Source organism: Coturnix japonica, chromosome 4 (assembly GCF_054131305.1).
Source record: "Coturnix japonica strain WE chromosome 4, WE-NBRP24, whole genome shotgun sequence".
NCBI lineage: Eukaryota > Metazoa > Chordata > Aves > Galliformes > Phasianidae > Coturnix > Coturnix japonica.
The window spans coordinates 83,973,225-83,989,146 of NC_140666.1; the positions used below are offsets into that span (position 1 = coordinate 83,973,225).

Below are 15,922 nucleotides of genomic sequence, written 5' to 3' on the forward strand. Positions count from 1 at the left end.
CTCCCTGTATTCCCACATCAACACCACACTCACATCAGTGGATGTCATGATGAGGACTCTGTCCAGGTCTTCCACCAGCTGTGTGAAGGTGGGTCGCTGTGAGGGGATGGCGTGCCAGCACTCCCGCATGATCATGTACCTACAGGACATACAATCACAGGAGTTGAAAGGGACCTCCAGGGATCATCAAATCCAACCCCTGCTCCCCACTGTAGGTTAAGCAGGAAAGTGTCTAGGTGGTAAATGGAAACCTTCAGAGAAAGACCTATCCAGGCTTCTGCCATCCCCACCGTAAAGATCTTGCTCACATTTTGTATGGAACTTTCTGAGTTCCAGTTTGTGCCTATTGCCTCGTGTTCTGTTGCTGGGCACCACCGAAAAGAGACTGGTCCCATCCATTTGACTCCTGCATTTTAGACACAGTTATGAGATCCCTCTCAGCCTTCTCTTCTCCAGGCTGAAGCCTTTCCTCATAAGAGAGATGCTCCAAGCCCTGCATCATCTTTGTGGCCCTCCACTGGACTACCTATAAATGACCCCTTACCTTTTTTGAACTGGGGAGCACATAACTGGACAGAGCACTCCAGATGTGGCCATACCAGGGCAGAGTAGAAGGGGAGGTTCACCTCCCTTGACCTGCTGGCCATGCTCTTTTTAATGTACCCTAGGATAGCAATGTCTGTCTTGGCCATAAGGGCACACTGCTGTCTCATGGCCAACCTGCTGTCCACCAGGGCACCCAGGTCCTTCTCCATGGGACTCCTGAACAGAAGGTCATCCCCTAATCTGTACCAATGCATGCAGTTATTCCTTTGCAGGTGCAGGGCTCTACACTTGCTCTTGCTGAACCTCATCAGGTTCCTCTCTGCCCAACTCTCCAGCCTTTCCAGAAAGAAGATGACAGGGAAGACTGGCTGTCACCCATGGCAGTGCTCATCACTCTCTGTGAGGCTCACTCCTAGGATTCTATCTGCCCGAGAGAAAAGCTATGGGTGAGGGGAGCCACAAAGCCCAGCCCCCCAACTGCCATGTCAGGAACAGCAGGGAGGCAGCCCAGTGCTGAGGGGATGTCTGCAATTCCCCTCCAAGCGTGGGCAGGCACAGCCTCCTCCACTCAGGCTGGCTTGAGGAGTCACTGGAGCTGAAGTAATGAGGAAGGAACTGAGTATAATTATGTCATTTTCTGGGATGCAAAATGGGCTGTGGCTATAACTCCAAAGACGTCATCCCTGAGCTGTGGGGTGAGGAGGGTGTGGGATTGCAGCCTCACTTTGGGGAGAGGAGGAGGGATTTGTGGAGACCTCACCTCATGTATGCATGTGCTCTGAAAGCAGGATGAGGGCCTGTCCTAAGGATGAGATGCCAGATCTGCACACCAAACTGCCACCCAATGAATGAGGAAGAAAGGTTACACCCCAACAGCCCAAAGCATGGCCTGGCCATGGCCCTGGCGGTCTGTGGCCACAGAAGGAAAGGGGAGTGGGAAGAGGAGAAAGGGTCACCCCTTTCCACTCACAGGTCGTGGGTGCAGTTGGCAGGTTTATCCATCCGATGGCCTTCTTTCAAGAGTTTGAAGAGTTCCTCAACGGGAATTCCTGGGTATGGAGACCCTCCCAAAGTGAAGATCTCCCATAGTAGCACTCCAAAAGACCAGCTGGAAACCAAAGAAAGATCTTTAAAATTCAATGAGGTTTTTTTTTTCTTTTTTCTTTTTTTTTTTTTCCTTTTCCTCCACATTTCCCCCTCCCTCCCCACCCCATCTCCCCAGTATCCCCTTCTCCCTGCTCCGCTTTATTTCTGTGCAGCCATGCATAGCTAACAAAGTCATCAATAGCATGACTAATTGCCTAGGCCATTTTTACTAGTTACTTGGAGATCTCCGCTGATCCAACTCAATAGCAAAGAAATCCCAGGCACCAAGTCTGAAATTGAAATGAGCATTTAATCAGATAGGTGACAGCCCATCTATTACCCCCAGCTCTTTGTTAGGTCTTCCACCAGCTCCACTGAATGGAACAAATCAAATTATTCATGCACAGCTTCACTGAATCGCAGGCTTGGAACCACAGGCCACTAATTGTGCAAGCTGATACCAAAACTTGCTTGTTACAACACTCATTTCACTGGCCAAGATGAGAGAAAAATACCCCAACAAAAAATCAGCAGAGCACTAATGTTACACACTCCACTCTTGCAGCTGTGCTCTGGTTAAAAGTCCTCTTTTCAAAAATATCTTTTGCCTTCTTCATTTTCTTTTTAAAAACAGGGATTATCTGTCTCTGTTTCTCTTTCAGGAATGCTCTCTCTCCTGTTTTCTAGCTTTGATTTATCTGTCATGCCCAATGCAGCATTACCTAAGCATGGAAACTATGATTTAAGATCAATAAAGCCAAAGTATGTGAAATTTACAGAAATAGAAATGATTCATTTGTCCAATTGCAAGCGGCAAGCCTTGGGGAACAGGCAGCCTGTCTGCTAAATTACTGTAAAAAAAACATTATTAACCAAATATTGAAATAAAAAGCGTGTGCATATTGAGCTACTTTGGTCCCTGTGAAGTTCAGATGCGATGAAAACTGCTGAAACTGCTTCCCAGACTGTTCTGCTTTCCATTCAAGTCAGGAAAACGAAAGAGCAGTCTTTAAGAGAGCAGCCTGCAGAATGAATCTCCTCATCTATAAACCACACAAGCAATACCTGCCTGCCTTCCAGTAATTTTTCAACAGCTAACTAGAGATCCTCTGTTAAAAGCAACCAGATAACAGTAAAGCAAAACCACGTGTGCAAAGCTGCAGCCTGGAATTGATTCATCGGCGTTTTCATCCCCCAATGCCCTGGACAGAGCTTGAGTTTAGCAGTACGTTTGTCTTTGGGATAATATGAGTGCTTATTTTGCTGTCATTTTATTATTATTTTATTTTTAAATGTGGATAATGCTTACACATCGCTCTGGTGAGTATAGACCCGGTCAAACAATGCTTCTGGAGCCATCCATTTCACAGGCAGCCGACCCTGTGATTAGGAAGACAATGGGAACACCCCATCAGCATATTCCCCCAGCCACAACGGCACCATCTGAATCTTCTTTTCTAATCCAGTTTGAAACATTTTCATTAACAATCACATCTGTCTTCCCGGTCACTGCGCAAAGCAGTAGTGGCCACATATAAACAGATTACAGCATTTGATCCCTGGATCTTTGCTGACAGTCTTTGCGGTAAATGCTCTCTGCAGAGAATTGTACTTCCTTGCCAAGGCAGGTTTAACATATCAGAGCATCTAAATCTTAGCATGGGAACTGCACCGATTGCTCACATATGCAGTTAGCACTGAAGCAAAGCATGGCACAGCACTTTTCATCTCTTTGACTGGAAGAAACAATGTGATACACAGCCCAAATCCTGCTTAGGCTGAACTACAGGGTGAACTTCCGAAAGTTCTCCAGAGCCAGATCCTCCAAGAATCAAATCTTGATCCCACTGGAGTGAAAAATAGCCCTAATTCCAGGTTTCCAGGGGGCCATTCTGCATCAGGGTTATAAACATGCCTGTCCCATGCAAGAAAACAGACAACAAATACTGGTTTTACCATGATTTTTTGCGTGAGCTTTGAACCATGACAGATGTCTTCTCTTCAATCCTAAACTCTATAGAAAATCTAAACTGCTCTGGGACCATCTCCTCACCCTTGGTAGTGGAACCATGGAGCTCTGTTGTAAAAAGGGCTCTGGTGGAGCCAGAGGTTGGCTCCTTGGGACCTTTATGAACAGGTTAGGAAAGGCTCTCTTTGGTAAAAATCTTGGCTTCTCTTAGCCTACAGTCTGCCTGACAGAGATATGAACCTCTCAACCAGCTGCTAGCACCTGCAACATCTGTCAGGAAGAAAATGAATGGTGGGTAGATGCCTGGGACCAGCCTGCCTATGACTCTTCACCAAGTTAGGCTACAGCAGATTTCTTTCCCCTAAGCCCCTTTAGCCCCTCTGGAAAGGGAGATGTGGAGCTAGGGCCACTTCCTGCAGCAACAGCAGTTCCTTGTGAGAAAGAACGCTGCATGTGTATGGCAATTCAGTACTTACATTGGTGGTTTTCTTATAATAGTCGATGTTGTGAACGTCTCTAGCAAGGCCAAAATCAGCTATTTTCATCACATTGTCCTCTGTGACTAACACATTCCTGGCTGCCAAGTCACGATGAATGCACTGTGAAAGGTGAGCAAGTCAATAAATAAGGGCTTGTTAGCTGCTTGAGCCTGGATCTAACAGCAACGTGTGGTTTATGAGCTGCCGTTTCATTGACTCTCAAGCTCATAAAGCTGTGAGTACTGCTTAATTCCTGGCTCTCTGTGTCACCGCCTCATCATGCATGCTCAGTGGGAGCCACCTCTTAGCAACACCTCATCAGAAGCCTCAGCACAGACACAGCCATGCAGCGTTTCTCTCCAAAGGGGATGCATGGGTAAGAAATCAAACCTTCCTCTTCTGTTGGTACCTACTGGTATACTAACTTGTCTCAAATGCATCTGCTCCACAAAGAGAAGTGATGGTTGATATTTGCAGTAAAAATCCTCAAACTAATTAAAATATCCCCAATTTACTCAAAATACATCGTAGTCATTAACTGAAAAAGAAGTTAAAGTAGCCAGCAGTGTGCAGAAAGGGAAGAGTTTAAGCCACTGTGAGCCACCACTATGAACTGCAGTCATACACCAACAAAGCAGTCCCCAGGGAGCATCCTGGGCATGGATATGCCAAATCCACTGCCAGCTCTGTTTGCAATGAGCCTACACGTGCTGGCTGCAACCGCAAACATGTGTGCAGCAAGGATCTTGGCTTCCTCTTGGGTGTCCTGAGTCTTTAGCAATCTCACAAGGGAGATGGGGAGGGAAATCAGGAGTGCATGGAACTCCTGACTCTGAAGTAATGCTTCCCAAGGTGAATGCTCACAACTCTGCACAATGTTCACCCTCACCACTGCTGGCTGAGTCCCCATCTGAAAATAAACTTGATTCTACAAGTGGCTGATGCTGAATTGCTGAGGGTGGGCACCACAGTCTGGGCTGTTTGTGTTTTTTGTACTTAAAGGGAACTTACAAGCAGGACTGACTTTTTACATGGGTGGATAATGACAGGGCAAAAGGGAACGGTTTTAAACTAAAAAGAGGGGAGATTCAGGTTAGATGTTAGGAAGAAATTCTTTACTCAGAGGGTGGTGAGGCCCTGGGACACGCTGCCCAGAGATCTGTAGGTGCCCCATCCCAGGAGGTGATCAAGGCCTGGTTGGATGGGCCCTGGGCAGCCTGATCTGGTGGGGGTCAACCAGCCTGAAGCAGGAGGTTGGAACTGGGTGGGCTGTCAGGTCCCTTCCAAACCAAACCATACTGTGATTCTACGACCAATGCTTTTATCAACTGAGGTTTCTCGACTCACTTTCTGTGATGCCAAGTACTCCATGCCCCGGGCCACCTGGTAGGCGCAGGAAACCAGGTCTTTAAATGTCAACTGCTCCTCAGGCAGCTTGCAGGTGTCGAAGGAATAGTCCATGCCAGGTGGGCGACGTGCCCTGAGGTATTCCCGCAAGTTCCCCTTCGATGCGTATTCAACCAACACGTAGAGTGGTCCTGCAAGCAAAAGCACCATCAGCAGCCAGAAGAGACACAGGGCTAGGCTGACCCCTACATCTCATCTTTTTGGGTCATTTTGGACAGACAGGCAGCAATTAAATAGAAATAATCACAAAACTCCAGGACATAATTGTACATTTATGAGAAAAGGAGAAAGACACAGATGTGGACCTCAGGAAAAGGTGCAACTTGAGCCAAACCACATCAGAAACAGGCAGGAGCTATTTGGCCATCAGCAGGGCCCAGACAAGTTTCACACAGTTGATCTGTGAGCAAGCCAGAGGGGGGAGGAAACGTTTCTCAGCACTGATCAAATACAGTGGTTTGGTCCGATTCAGGGCAAGAACAGCTTTAGAAGCCATGCAGAAGACTAAGACCAATGCTGTAGATGCAGGAATGTGATAAAGCACTCTGAACCCTGCCTGTACATACCATCCTGCGTGCAGGCACCGAGGAGGTTAATGATGTTTTTGTGCTTCCCAATCATTTTCATCATTTCCATCTCAGAGACCAGGTCTGAAAGGTCCTTGTCTGTGGCATCATCTGCAGAAAGCAAGAGAGGAACAAAATGAGTGTTTTGTTAAGCATTTAATACAACTGTGCCAGAGACATGCAGAGATTGACGGGGAATGATAATCCAAAATGTGCCACTCTTTGTTTTTATTCTATTTTGGTAAGAAGTCCCAAGAACAAAAACTACTATAATACCGTTCATCTTCTGTTTCATCCTAACAAATATTAAAGAAAAAAAGCCAGTTGGGGTATTTGGCATCATTTTCTTGCATTGTATCCCCTGTACAGCAAGGGGTTGGAATGAGATATCTTTAAAGGTCCCTTCCAACCTAAACCATTCTGTGGTTCTATGATTGTTACTCTCTCTTTTGTCCAGGGACTTAGAGTTAAGGATGCAGGAAAGTCAAAGATGGGATGGGGGACAGTGATTATTTTTCTGCATGGAAAACTGCACATTTTCTACAGAAATAGAAAAATGGGTGAAAAATCTCCTCAAATGAATGCTTTGATGCGAAGAGGTGGAAACGTTCCTGCTTCCAAAAACAACTTCAGAACAGACTGAAAGAAATCTGAAGAATCTTTTTCTGATAAGAAGTATTTCTGTGTAAAAAATGTCACTCCATGTAACCTCAGATTGCCAGAATGCCTGCCTTGTCTGGTCCTGCTGAACTCCTGGAACTCCTGGTGATCTTGTCTATGTACAGGGAACAAGGACTCCTACAGCAGTGTCCTGTGCATTCCCCATTTGGGGTTCCCTTTCAGCTTTCAGCAGTTTTGGATTGAGGTTATTCAGTGAGAAGGCAGAAGTTTAGCAGATGAGTTTCTGTAAACTCCAGCTGAGCATATTGCATAAGCTTTTGCTACAATAGCCAGTTTTAGTTATGGGGGGAGTAAAGAGCAGACTGGTTCCTGGAAATGTCTACAAGTGAAGGTGCTTCCCCTCCTTCTCTGTGATTATATTACCCTCTGGCAAAGAACTGAGTTAATTCCCATTCCCTTCTCCTGATGGGTTTTACACCTTTACATCCTCTCCAAGGAGACAGCCCTCACCCCGAGGCTATGAGGGTGAAGTGGAATAGTGGGTCTTCTTGCTTTCTTCTACAGGATCTGTTTGTTACAAAGGAGACTTAAAAGACAGGGGAAGAGAGGAAACCCCAGCACAATATGATGCTCCACCCTCCTCAGATTCCCCATACCTTTTAACATCTTGACAGCCACGGTGATGGCCTTGTTTGGCTTGTCTTTATCAATCCCAATTGCTTCTGCCATCACCACTTGGCCAAAACAGCCCTCACCAAGCGGCTTCCCCAGGGTCAGGCTAGAGGGAGGAACAAGCAGGTACGTTAGCAGGTGGTGAGGAGGCAACACTCCCAGGAGGCACAGGGACCCTGCTGGTGAGTTTGACTGACCGAGAACGTGCCAATTCCCACTTGGGATCTGGAGGAAGTTCCAGCTCAGAGACGTTGGCCAGCATCGGCCCATCGCTGGAGGAGAGACGAGTGATCCGGACCAGGGGTGTGTTGGAATTCATGGAAGAGTTGGACTCCAACGACACCTGCTTGGGTAGAGCAAATTAAGTGTTATTGCCAACTGTATCCCAAGCGGGTGAGAATATGCTCAAGATGGGGGGTTCTGAAGTAGCTCTGTACACTGATACCTTTCTGGTAATTTCTACATGGGAATTCTGAATTGCCCCCCACCCTTGCAAAATTTTGCTAACCTAGGCAAACACGGTCAGGTTGTTCACTGGTGGAAAGCAGGGACAGGTCAGCCAGGGCTCTCCTGAATAGAAGACTCTTAGCAGCTGCCTAAAAATGAATTAATATGCTCTGTCTGCTTCCACACACGTCTGGGTGTGTGTGACAGGCTATGGGGTGACTTCTCTTCTGGCATGGTAACTGGCCACCACATGCCTGAAGTCAAAGCTGGGACATCTGTATACTTCCCTATGTGGTTTTACACAGTGCCTTTTGCTCCAGCCCCTTTGCAATTACAAGTGGCAGAGCATCTCTAGCCGCATGGAGGATTCCTCATAGAGGTTCCTCTATGAGGAATGACTTCTAGTTTGCCAGTGACCTCAGTGACAACAGCTCTTGCTCCCCAAATTATCCCTCTAGCACCATCAAACCGTTCCCCTGCAAGATCAGCTTTCTGTGACATCCACAAGTGCACTGTGAACATTGGGAGCTGCTCATGAACCTGAAGCAGCTGCCACCAGGTAATGATCCACTGAAATGGAAACAAATGAATAAAAGGCCAGTAAACTCCTACACTGTAATTAACTTATGTTGCTCTTGGACAATGCCCTTCTGGTAGAGTAACTCACCTATAAAGAAAATGGCAAGGGAAAAATAGGGGGGAATAGGAATCTTGTATCTACTTTCTGTTACCTGTCTCTTGAGTGGAAATTTGGAGACTTTCTGCACAGTGGTGGTATTCATGGCTTTTTTGTTTGGCATTTTCATCCTGCAGATAATCACAATGACCAGCACCAGGATGAAGAGGACTAAGCCAGTGCCATAGCTGAGAATGCCAGCGTACACTGAGCCCGAATCATCCATTTCCATCAGCTCCTCTGCTGCAGGGTGACAAGAGACAGTGGTCAGGTGGGGCCAGCATTGCCTGCCCTCAACCACACACACACAGCACAAAGAATGTGGGGAGGACCCGCTCACCCACACAAACTTTCTGACCGACTCCTGTGAGGTGACCCTCCTAGGCCAGTGGTTTTCCACATGCAGCTGCAGCTAAAATATGATTTTGGTTTGCCTTTTCCTGGGATACTTTTACTGTCTTTTGATGCAATGCTGTAGAGCCTTCAGCCCACATGTTGAAAACCACTGCTCTAGACTGAAGGCACCTTCATGCATCTGTCCTTCTGAACCACATCTTGCTTTCTCCACACATCCAAACCATGTTATGGGGTGCCTTGGATGTGCAAGGAGTGCAGGATGGGGGTTTGCTGCCCTTTGCTGACCTGGCCCCTCTGATGAATGCATCTGGACCTCATGTGATGATCTCTATCAGATCAGTGCCTGTTCTGAAGGACCAAAGGGCCTGAAGGGCACCCAGGGATAATGCACCACAAAATGAAAAAGTCTCACAGATATCTATATAATCATTCTGTGAAAATTCAGTTCTTTTGGAGGGTATGGCTTGGAGAGGTGGCTGAGCCAGGAACGTAATGGCATGAGCTCATCAGTGGTGTCTGGTCACCTTCCACCATCGTATTTTTGGGACCAGCAAGGCTCAGCTGCAATTTTCAACTTGTTCCCTTCAGGACAGGCACTTTGCTCACTTCAGGACAGAGGGAGGGCCATGATGGAATCAGTTTTCTGTCCCCTAAAGGCAGATCAGCATCAGAGGAACAGTCAGCAATGGAAAACTTTACAGTGAAGTCATGCCAGCATGGTTAGCTTCCTAATGTCTAATTTAAATCCATGCTTTACAGTCAGTGGGAGCTTTTCCACTTGCAGCAGCAGGCTCCAAATCAGGTCTTTGATGTCCAGGATGTACATGGAGAAACAGCCATAGGTGACCATGGGGGCTGCAGCAGCACATGTGCACCCCATTTGCTGGACAGCGATCTCTTCCTACAGGGAAGGGTTTTCAGATCTCTTGGCAACACAGCATCTCTGCTCCATTTTCTCCCTCAGAGAGGGCAGGGATTCACGAGCAGAGGTTCCCCGGGAGGGCTGGATCCTGCTCCTCTTTTACTGTGGAGGGCAGTGCTTTGGAGCCTGCTGCTGCTGCACAGACGGCTGTCCTTCTCTCCATGGCTGACTTCATCGTGAAGTTCAGGTGATTTTCTTCCTTCCCATTTTAATTTGCTTAAATAGGAGGCATGGATTCATGTATTTTAAAAGCAGTCTAATGGTTGAATGAGATAGGATGAGGAGATTCTTAAATAACAGAGATATTAGTGCTCTAACCAAATTAAGTGATTTCTCATCCAGTTGATGGCAGAAGCAGAAACAGGATCAGATCAGCTATTTTGAAGCTGGCAAATGAACAGAGGAAAGACCAGCAGATCCCACCTGCAGAGGGTCAGGCACGGAGGAAACCCTCTTGAGAATCAGGAGAAGTATTTTAAGATGAAATCACCCACACAGATAAAGTCAAGATTAGAGATGCCAAAGTTCCTGATTGTTAAACACATCCCAAGACAGATGTGTTTGTGAGATAGACACAGGTGTGGTCTACAAGGTGAGCCAAACTAGGGGGTATAGAATTTTGGGTGCCTTTTCAGTAAGGACCTACTGAACATACTCCAGAGCTGCTGCTGCAGCCTTTGCAAGGCACAGCATCCACTTAGCTTCCATGTTAACACTGCTAGTGTTTACAGGGCTGCCCCCATAGCTAGAGGAAAAGGCACAGCCCTGAACCCCTTTTGAAGGCAGATCTCTCCTGTTGCATATTCCGTGCTGATTTCATTGTCAGTGGGAGCTTTGCACATGAAAGGATCACAAAATTGAGGTCACTCTGGCCTCAGGTTTGAAGTCTACAACAACTCTCATCATTTTCAGCTATGGCATTTGGTGCCCTAGGAGCCAGGGCTCTTGGGCTCTGACCATGGATGACTTTGATGGACCCTGTTCGAGATCACTGTCTGGGCCCGCTCATCCATGAAGCAGAAATAATGCTAAATGAGTGGACATGTGTACTCTTACCAACCAGCTGTACATCTGATTTTAGGCTGAGATACGAGGTGGAATAGATCTCCATAAAATGATCCACTGTATGTGCAGGGTTTAGATGCCCTGGACCATCTGATGAGGTTTCCTTCTCCCACTGAGTACACTGGCAGCATATGAAGCCAAAGTGTCTATTTTGGTACCTAACGACAGCCTCCTAATGCAGATGCTGTGAGCACCATCTAAGAAGATATACAACATTCTGTATCATTATTCCAGTAAGAATTTAAATCCTGGGATGAAGTGGCTGGATTAGATGATCTCACGGTTGGACCAGATGATTTTAGTGCTCCTTTCCAACCGTAATGTCCCTATGAAATGCAAAATCTGTCAGCTGTGAGTATGCAACAGGGGTCTTCTGCTGTGCCAATTTGTCACTGGTACAGCAAATCAGAGAGGGGGCCCTCCTTGGGTAACATGTCTGCAGGAACCTGGCATCTCTAAAGCAAATGTCAGAGCACCCTGGAGAGGGAAGGAGAGGCCAGCACAGAAGGAAATACCTGGTAGCACCGTCAGCCAAGCAGAGTGATGTGAAAACCCAATAGAATTCCCTGCGAGACAAGTATATTCCCCAGCATCCTCAAAAGTAACATTTCGCAAGTACAGAATCTCTAGCTCCTTATCCGTTGTGTTAACACCTGCCGTCTACAGGGGAAAAAAAAACACACACATATAGAAAGAGGGAAAACAAGAGAATAAGCCACATTCCCAGCAAGTGTGAGGACACCACAGGCAAATTTCAAAAGCAGATTAAAGTGTTTTTTGTTGTTGTTGTTGTTTTTCTATTGGCCCATCTTCCATATATATTCATTCATTCCCCTCTGCAACCTGCAGTCAAAAGCAAAAAAAGTTCCCTTCACCAGGTTCTTACTCTGTCCCACTAAAGAAGCATGCAAGCAAAAGCATCCAAATGAAAAATTGCCCCCACAATATGACTGACTTTGGTTAGTAGCGTGAGTACAGGGTGGGAGAGAGAGAGAGTAATGGGGAAAGATGGAAGGAAATGAGACAGGAGGGGAGAGGTGGTGGGGAAAGACTCAAGTGCTGATCAGATGAACATACAAACGTTGAGTTCATTGAAGAATACTGCATTATTCTTTTTCTTTTCTTTTTTTTTTTAAAAGTAATTTTAAGAATGAGCATTTCAAACCCATCATCCAGCTTCTGATACCACAGTATCATTGATCACAAGAACGTGTCAGACCCTCCAGGGGTGCAAGAGCTGGAGTCGCACCAGAGAGCTCAACACGCCATGCTGCTCTCTGCTTAATGTGTTTGCTTGTACAAGCCAACGTATGACTTATTTCCCAATTACTTCTCCAAGGGACAGAAGTGAGTCCATAATGACTACATCAGTTTTGGACGCAAAAACCTTACAACAGCTTGGTTTTCCACAGAGCTGAACGTCACAGGTCATTAGCATGCAGTTCTGTTATCAGCACTCAGTGGAAAGGAAGGGAAAGGAATAAAAGCATGAAGGATTGATAGCAAAATTTGACAGTCATTTTATTGTGGGAATTTTTCCACAGCAATTGCTGTATAGGCGTTACATTCTTGTAAAAAAAAAAAAAGCAGGAAAATAAGATAAAGCCATTCATTGTCAGTTGACAGGGTGTAATACAAAATGAATAGTAATTTTAATCACTAGCTTCTTAAAATGTTATAGCTCATTCTTGCAGTTGCCAGGGCCTTGGGACAGAGTCTGTGGTTTACCTGGTTTTGGTTTGCGAATGTGGAGCCAAAATGGCTTTTCGGCTATGCCTACGAAATTGTTGGCTCTACACAGATATTCTCCTTCATCTTGTTCTGTCACATTGAACAGATTTAGGTTAGCATCGGCTTCAGCGTTTTTACTGATCCAAGACTGCAGGAATAGACAGAAACCTGAACTTCAGTAAACCAAACAATAACCTCAATCGAACCTACATTAGCTAGGATTGACTGTTCAAGCCTGTTTTCCTTCTGGCTGTAGCAACATCCCCACATCACCCTACGATGAACAACCTACCCAGCACCTGAGCAAAGAAGAAAAGCCCCCAAACCACACACAGGTCACCCTCCTGCCCTTCACTGGTGTTCCTGCTGCTGGAACATGCCATTTCTTCCCAAAACAGAACAGTTTCCCACCTCTCCATCTGACACTAAAGACCCTACAGCAGTTCCTTAATAACTGCAGACAGGAGCACCAGAGAAAGGGCTTAAGCAGAGATTTGTGTTTGCAACTCAGCTCCGCAAATACTGTTTCAATTATCAGATTCCAAAATAGAATTTGGAAACAAAATATAAGCAGTGGCGGTCTGAAACTCGCTGCTGACTTTGCCTTTCAGAAATTAGCTGTAATTTTTTCCACTGCTTATAGGAGCCTCTTCTTTACTAAATAAAGTGGCGCACATAAATCAAACAAGCTTCGGACTGTTAAGCAGGGTTTTATTTCTCTTCTTCCAAGCTGCCACAACTGCACATCAGTTTGTTCCTAAACAGTTGTTTGTATTTTGATTAAAAATAAGCAACTATTTTGGGTGGCCTCAGTAGTAGATTGGGGAAAGTCTAGAAAAGTATCAGCTTCAGTCCTGGAAGTGAAAATAAACAGACTGCATTTCTCAGTTTTCTTCTTATGCTCTCCAGCTCCACCTCAGTGCTTTCCATTTTCAGGGCCTGATCCTGCCAATGTGGCTTTAAGTCCATTAAAATCAATGAAGCTGATGGATCTCATAGGTTATTGGAAGCCAAATCCAGAGGTGGCATCAACATGGAGCCATTGTGCCCATGCCTGATGGCAAACACCACTGGGTTTGACCTGATCTCATCTCTGAGGTTCACATGCTACAAGGTCTGCCTGTCCTGACCAGTGGGGAAATGTGCCTGCCTGCTATTGCTGCCTTGTTTATAATTAAACCAAGCATGTTTCAGTGCAGAACGTGCAATTTAGCCTTTGACAAAGCCTGGGCACCGTGCTGCCAGCCTCCCTCTAAAATTGGAATGCATTTAGTGTTCTTCTGCAAAGAACAAGGGCTTGCCTTTGATCACAAATGAGCCTTGGTTTTCAGGAATTGGTGCAGGTGATGGCTTGGTTTTGTTGAGCTTTTTGAAAAAAAATGGGTTGAAAGCACAGCATTCAATTTATCCATCTGGTCTGGGGTGGGTTTTGTCCTCGATTTAGATTCATGGAGAAATTTCACATGCTGGACACCTCTCCTTGCTTTGATGTAGGCTGAGATGTTCCTCCTATACAAACTGCCCCATAGCAGTTCCAGTAAATCTCCCAAAAGCAGGAGGGAAGAGCGGGTTGATAAAAAAGCCTTATCTCCCTGCAGGCGCCATACTGCTGGGCAGTGGGGGGCCCTTTCCCAAGAAGCCTGTGGTCAGAAGGACCGCTGCCAGGACCCTGCAGCATAGCCTGGATCACAGACTTGTAGATTGGCAAAGGCTGGAAAAGACCTTAAAGATCATTCAGCTCCAACCTCCTGCTGTGGGTTTGCTGCCCCCACTGCATCAGGCTGCCCAGGGCCCATCCAACACTGCATTGAGCACCTCCAGGGATGGGGCACCCACAGTTCTCTGGGCAGCCTGTTCCAGGGCCTCATCACCCTCTGAATAAAGAATTTCTTCCTAACATCTAACATAAATCTCCTCTCTTTTTGTTTAAGGCCATTAAAGAGGATCCTGCCTCAAAGCAACAGTGCTGCATGAGGTAAGGTCAACAAGTCCATGCAGCCAAAGGACAGGCTTGAAGATGACAGCACGATCATCTTTAGTTTTGAAAAAAATAAGCACATACACCCCCCCAAAAAAAACAACAGAAAAGAATCCCTGCAAAACCGGGCCCGCTACAGCTCTGTGGAGGCTCAGGACTGGCACACAAAAGATGCATCCCAAAATGGAAATGCTCCGTGCCCCAGTGCTGATGCCGGCATTAACACAATTCAAAGCATTCCTGATTAACCAGAAGTAGTAAATAGACGTGTGCTGGTCCTATTCAGCAAAAATAAAACCAAACAAAACTTCTGCTTTTAAACGCCTGCCTGTGCTCCCCTTCGAGGAATGCGCCCACAGAAGAGGAGGTATTTGGCAATTCTAATTACCTAGCCACCCCGGTGCCGCTCCAACATGATTTTAAAACGCTATTTATACGGACTATTTATATGTTCTTTGCCACAGCAAAATGGGAGCCTGTGCTTGTGACACAAGGCACTGTTCGCAGCGGCTCTGCGAACTTCCAAAAGGTACCACTTTATCCCATGGGGACCACACACAGAGCTTGGAGACTATGTGAGATGGCATGTGACACAGGCAGCTATTCAGAGTGTGGTGCTGGGCTGTGAAACCAGGGGGGGAAATTCAAATATGCATAATTCAAACACATTTGGAGACGCAGACAGAAAATGAAAAGTTTTATCAACTCGCGAGAAGCGCCTGCTGCCAATCCTGAAGAGCTGTCTCCAGCCATTTCTTCCAACCAATCTGTTATTTCAATCTGTGTAATTATTTCCAGGGTCTCTGGCTTTTATTATCATGCATCTGGCTGAGATACACTTTTGTAGATGCTGTCTGATAAGTTTGTTTTTAGATTAAAATAATAATAATAATAATAATAATAAATTCATACAAAGGGAAAGAAGGGTGTGTGTAGCAGGATGTGCACAGGGGATGTCCATGAGGACAGCCTCAGCTCTACGTTGCAGGGACAGAATCTGTTTCCAGAGGCAGAAAAACTGGATTTGGCACTATTCTAATACACACAAGCACAGGATACCTTCAATTATCAAACAAAAAGAGGGGGAGGGGGACTTATAAGTCCCATGTGTTTTTTTTCCCTACTTTTATATCTGTACTGGTTCAGGAAAAACCAGACCTGCTGGCTTGGTTCTGCCTGCAACCTGGAAACTCCCTTTCTAGAAAGCATTTGCAAAGTGGAGTTTGACTAAGTGAGTTTTTGCTCAATAAAATATAGGCTTTCCTGAGCATGGATAACAGCACGGCTCACTAATGTTCGTGGCTGGAACAAGGCTCTCTTGGCTCTCAGGTGCTGGGAGCTGAGCATTATTTAGTACATGTGCGCTGCAGTGTACTTACTTGGAAAAGGAAAGAATGTGT

The 15,922-nt window shown here is 46.0% G+C and overlaps 1 protein-coding gene across 6 annotated transcripts in view; it reads right to left on the reverse strand.

The window, feature by feature from the left end:
- Positions 1–15,922, reverse strand: part of FGFR3 (fibroblast growth factor receptor 3) — a 49,921-nt gene that overhangs the window by 3,240 nt on the left and 30,759 nt on the right. The window contains exons 7-16 of one of the 6 annotated variants that reach the window (XM_085545842.1): positions 12,542–12,692; positions 8,525–8,712; positions 7,544–7,689; positions 7,331–7,452; positions 6,054–6,164; positions 5,428–5,618; positions 4,078–4,200; positions 2,942–3,012; positions 1,517–1,654; positions 34–139 (exon numbers count right to left, since the gene is read on the reverse strand). In XM_085545842.1, the coding sequence (XP_085401968.1) occupies positions 34–139; positions 1,517–1,654; positions 2,942–3,012; positions 4,078–4,200; positions 5,428–5,618; positions 6,054–6,164; positions 7,331–7,452; positions 7,544–7,689; positions 8,525–8,712; positions 12,542–12,692 (1,347 nt within the window). Of the gene's footprint in view, positions 1–33; positions 140–1,516; positions 1,655–2,941; positions 3,013–4,077; positions 4,201–5,427; positions 5,619–6,053; positions 6,165–7,330; positions 7,453–7,543; positions 7,693–8,517; positions 8,713–11,328; positions 11,474–12,541; positions 12,693–15,922 lie in introns of all 6 variants that reach the window. The other 5 variants (XM_085545840.1, XM_085545838.1, XM_015862783.3 and 2 more) reach the window with 5 other exon arrangements.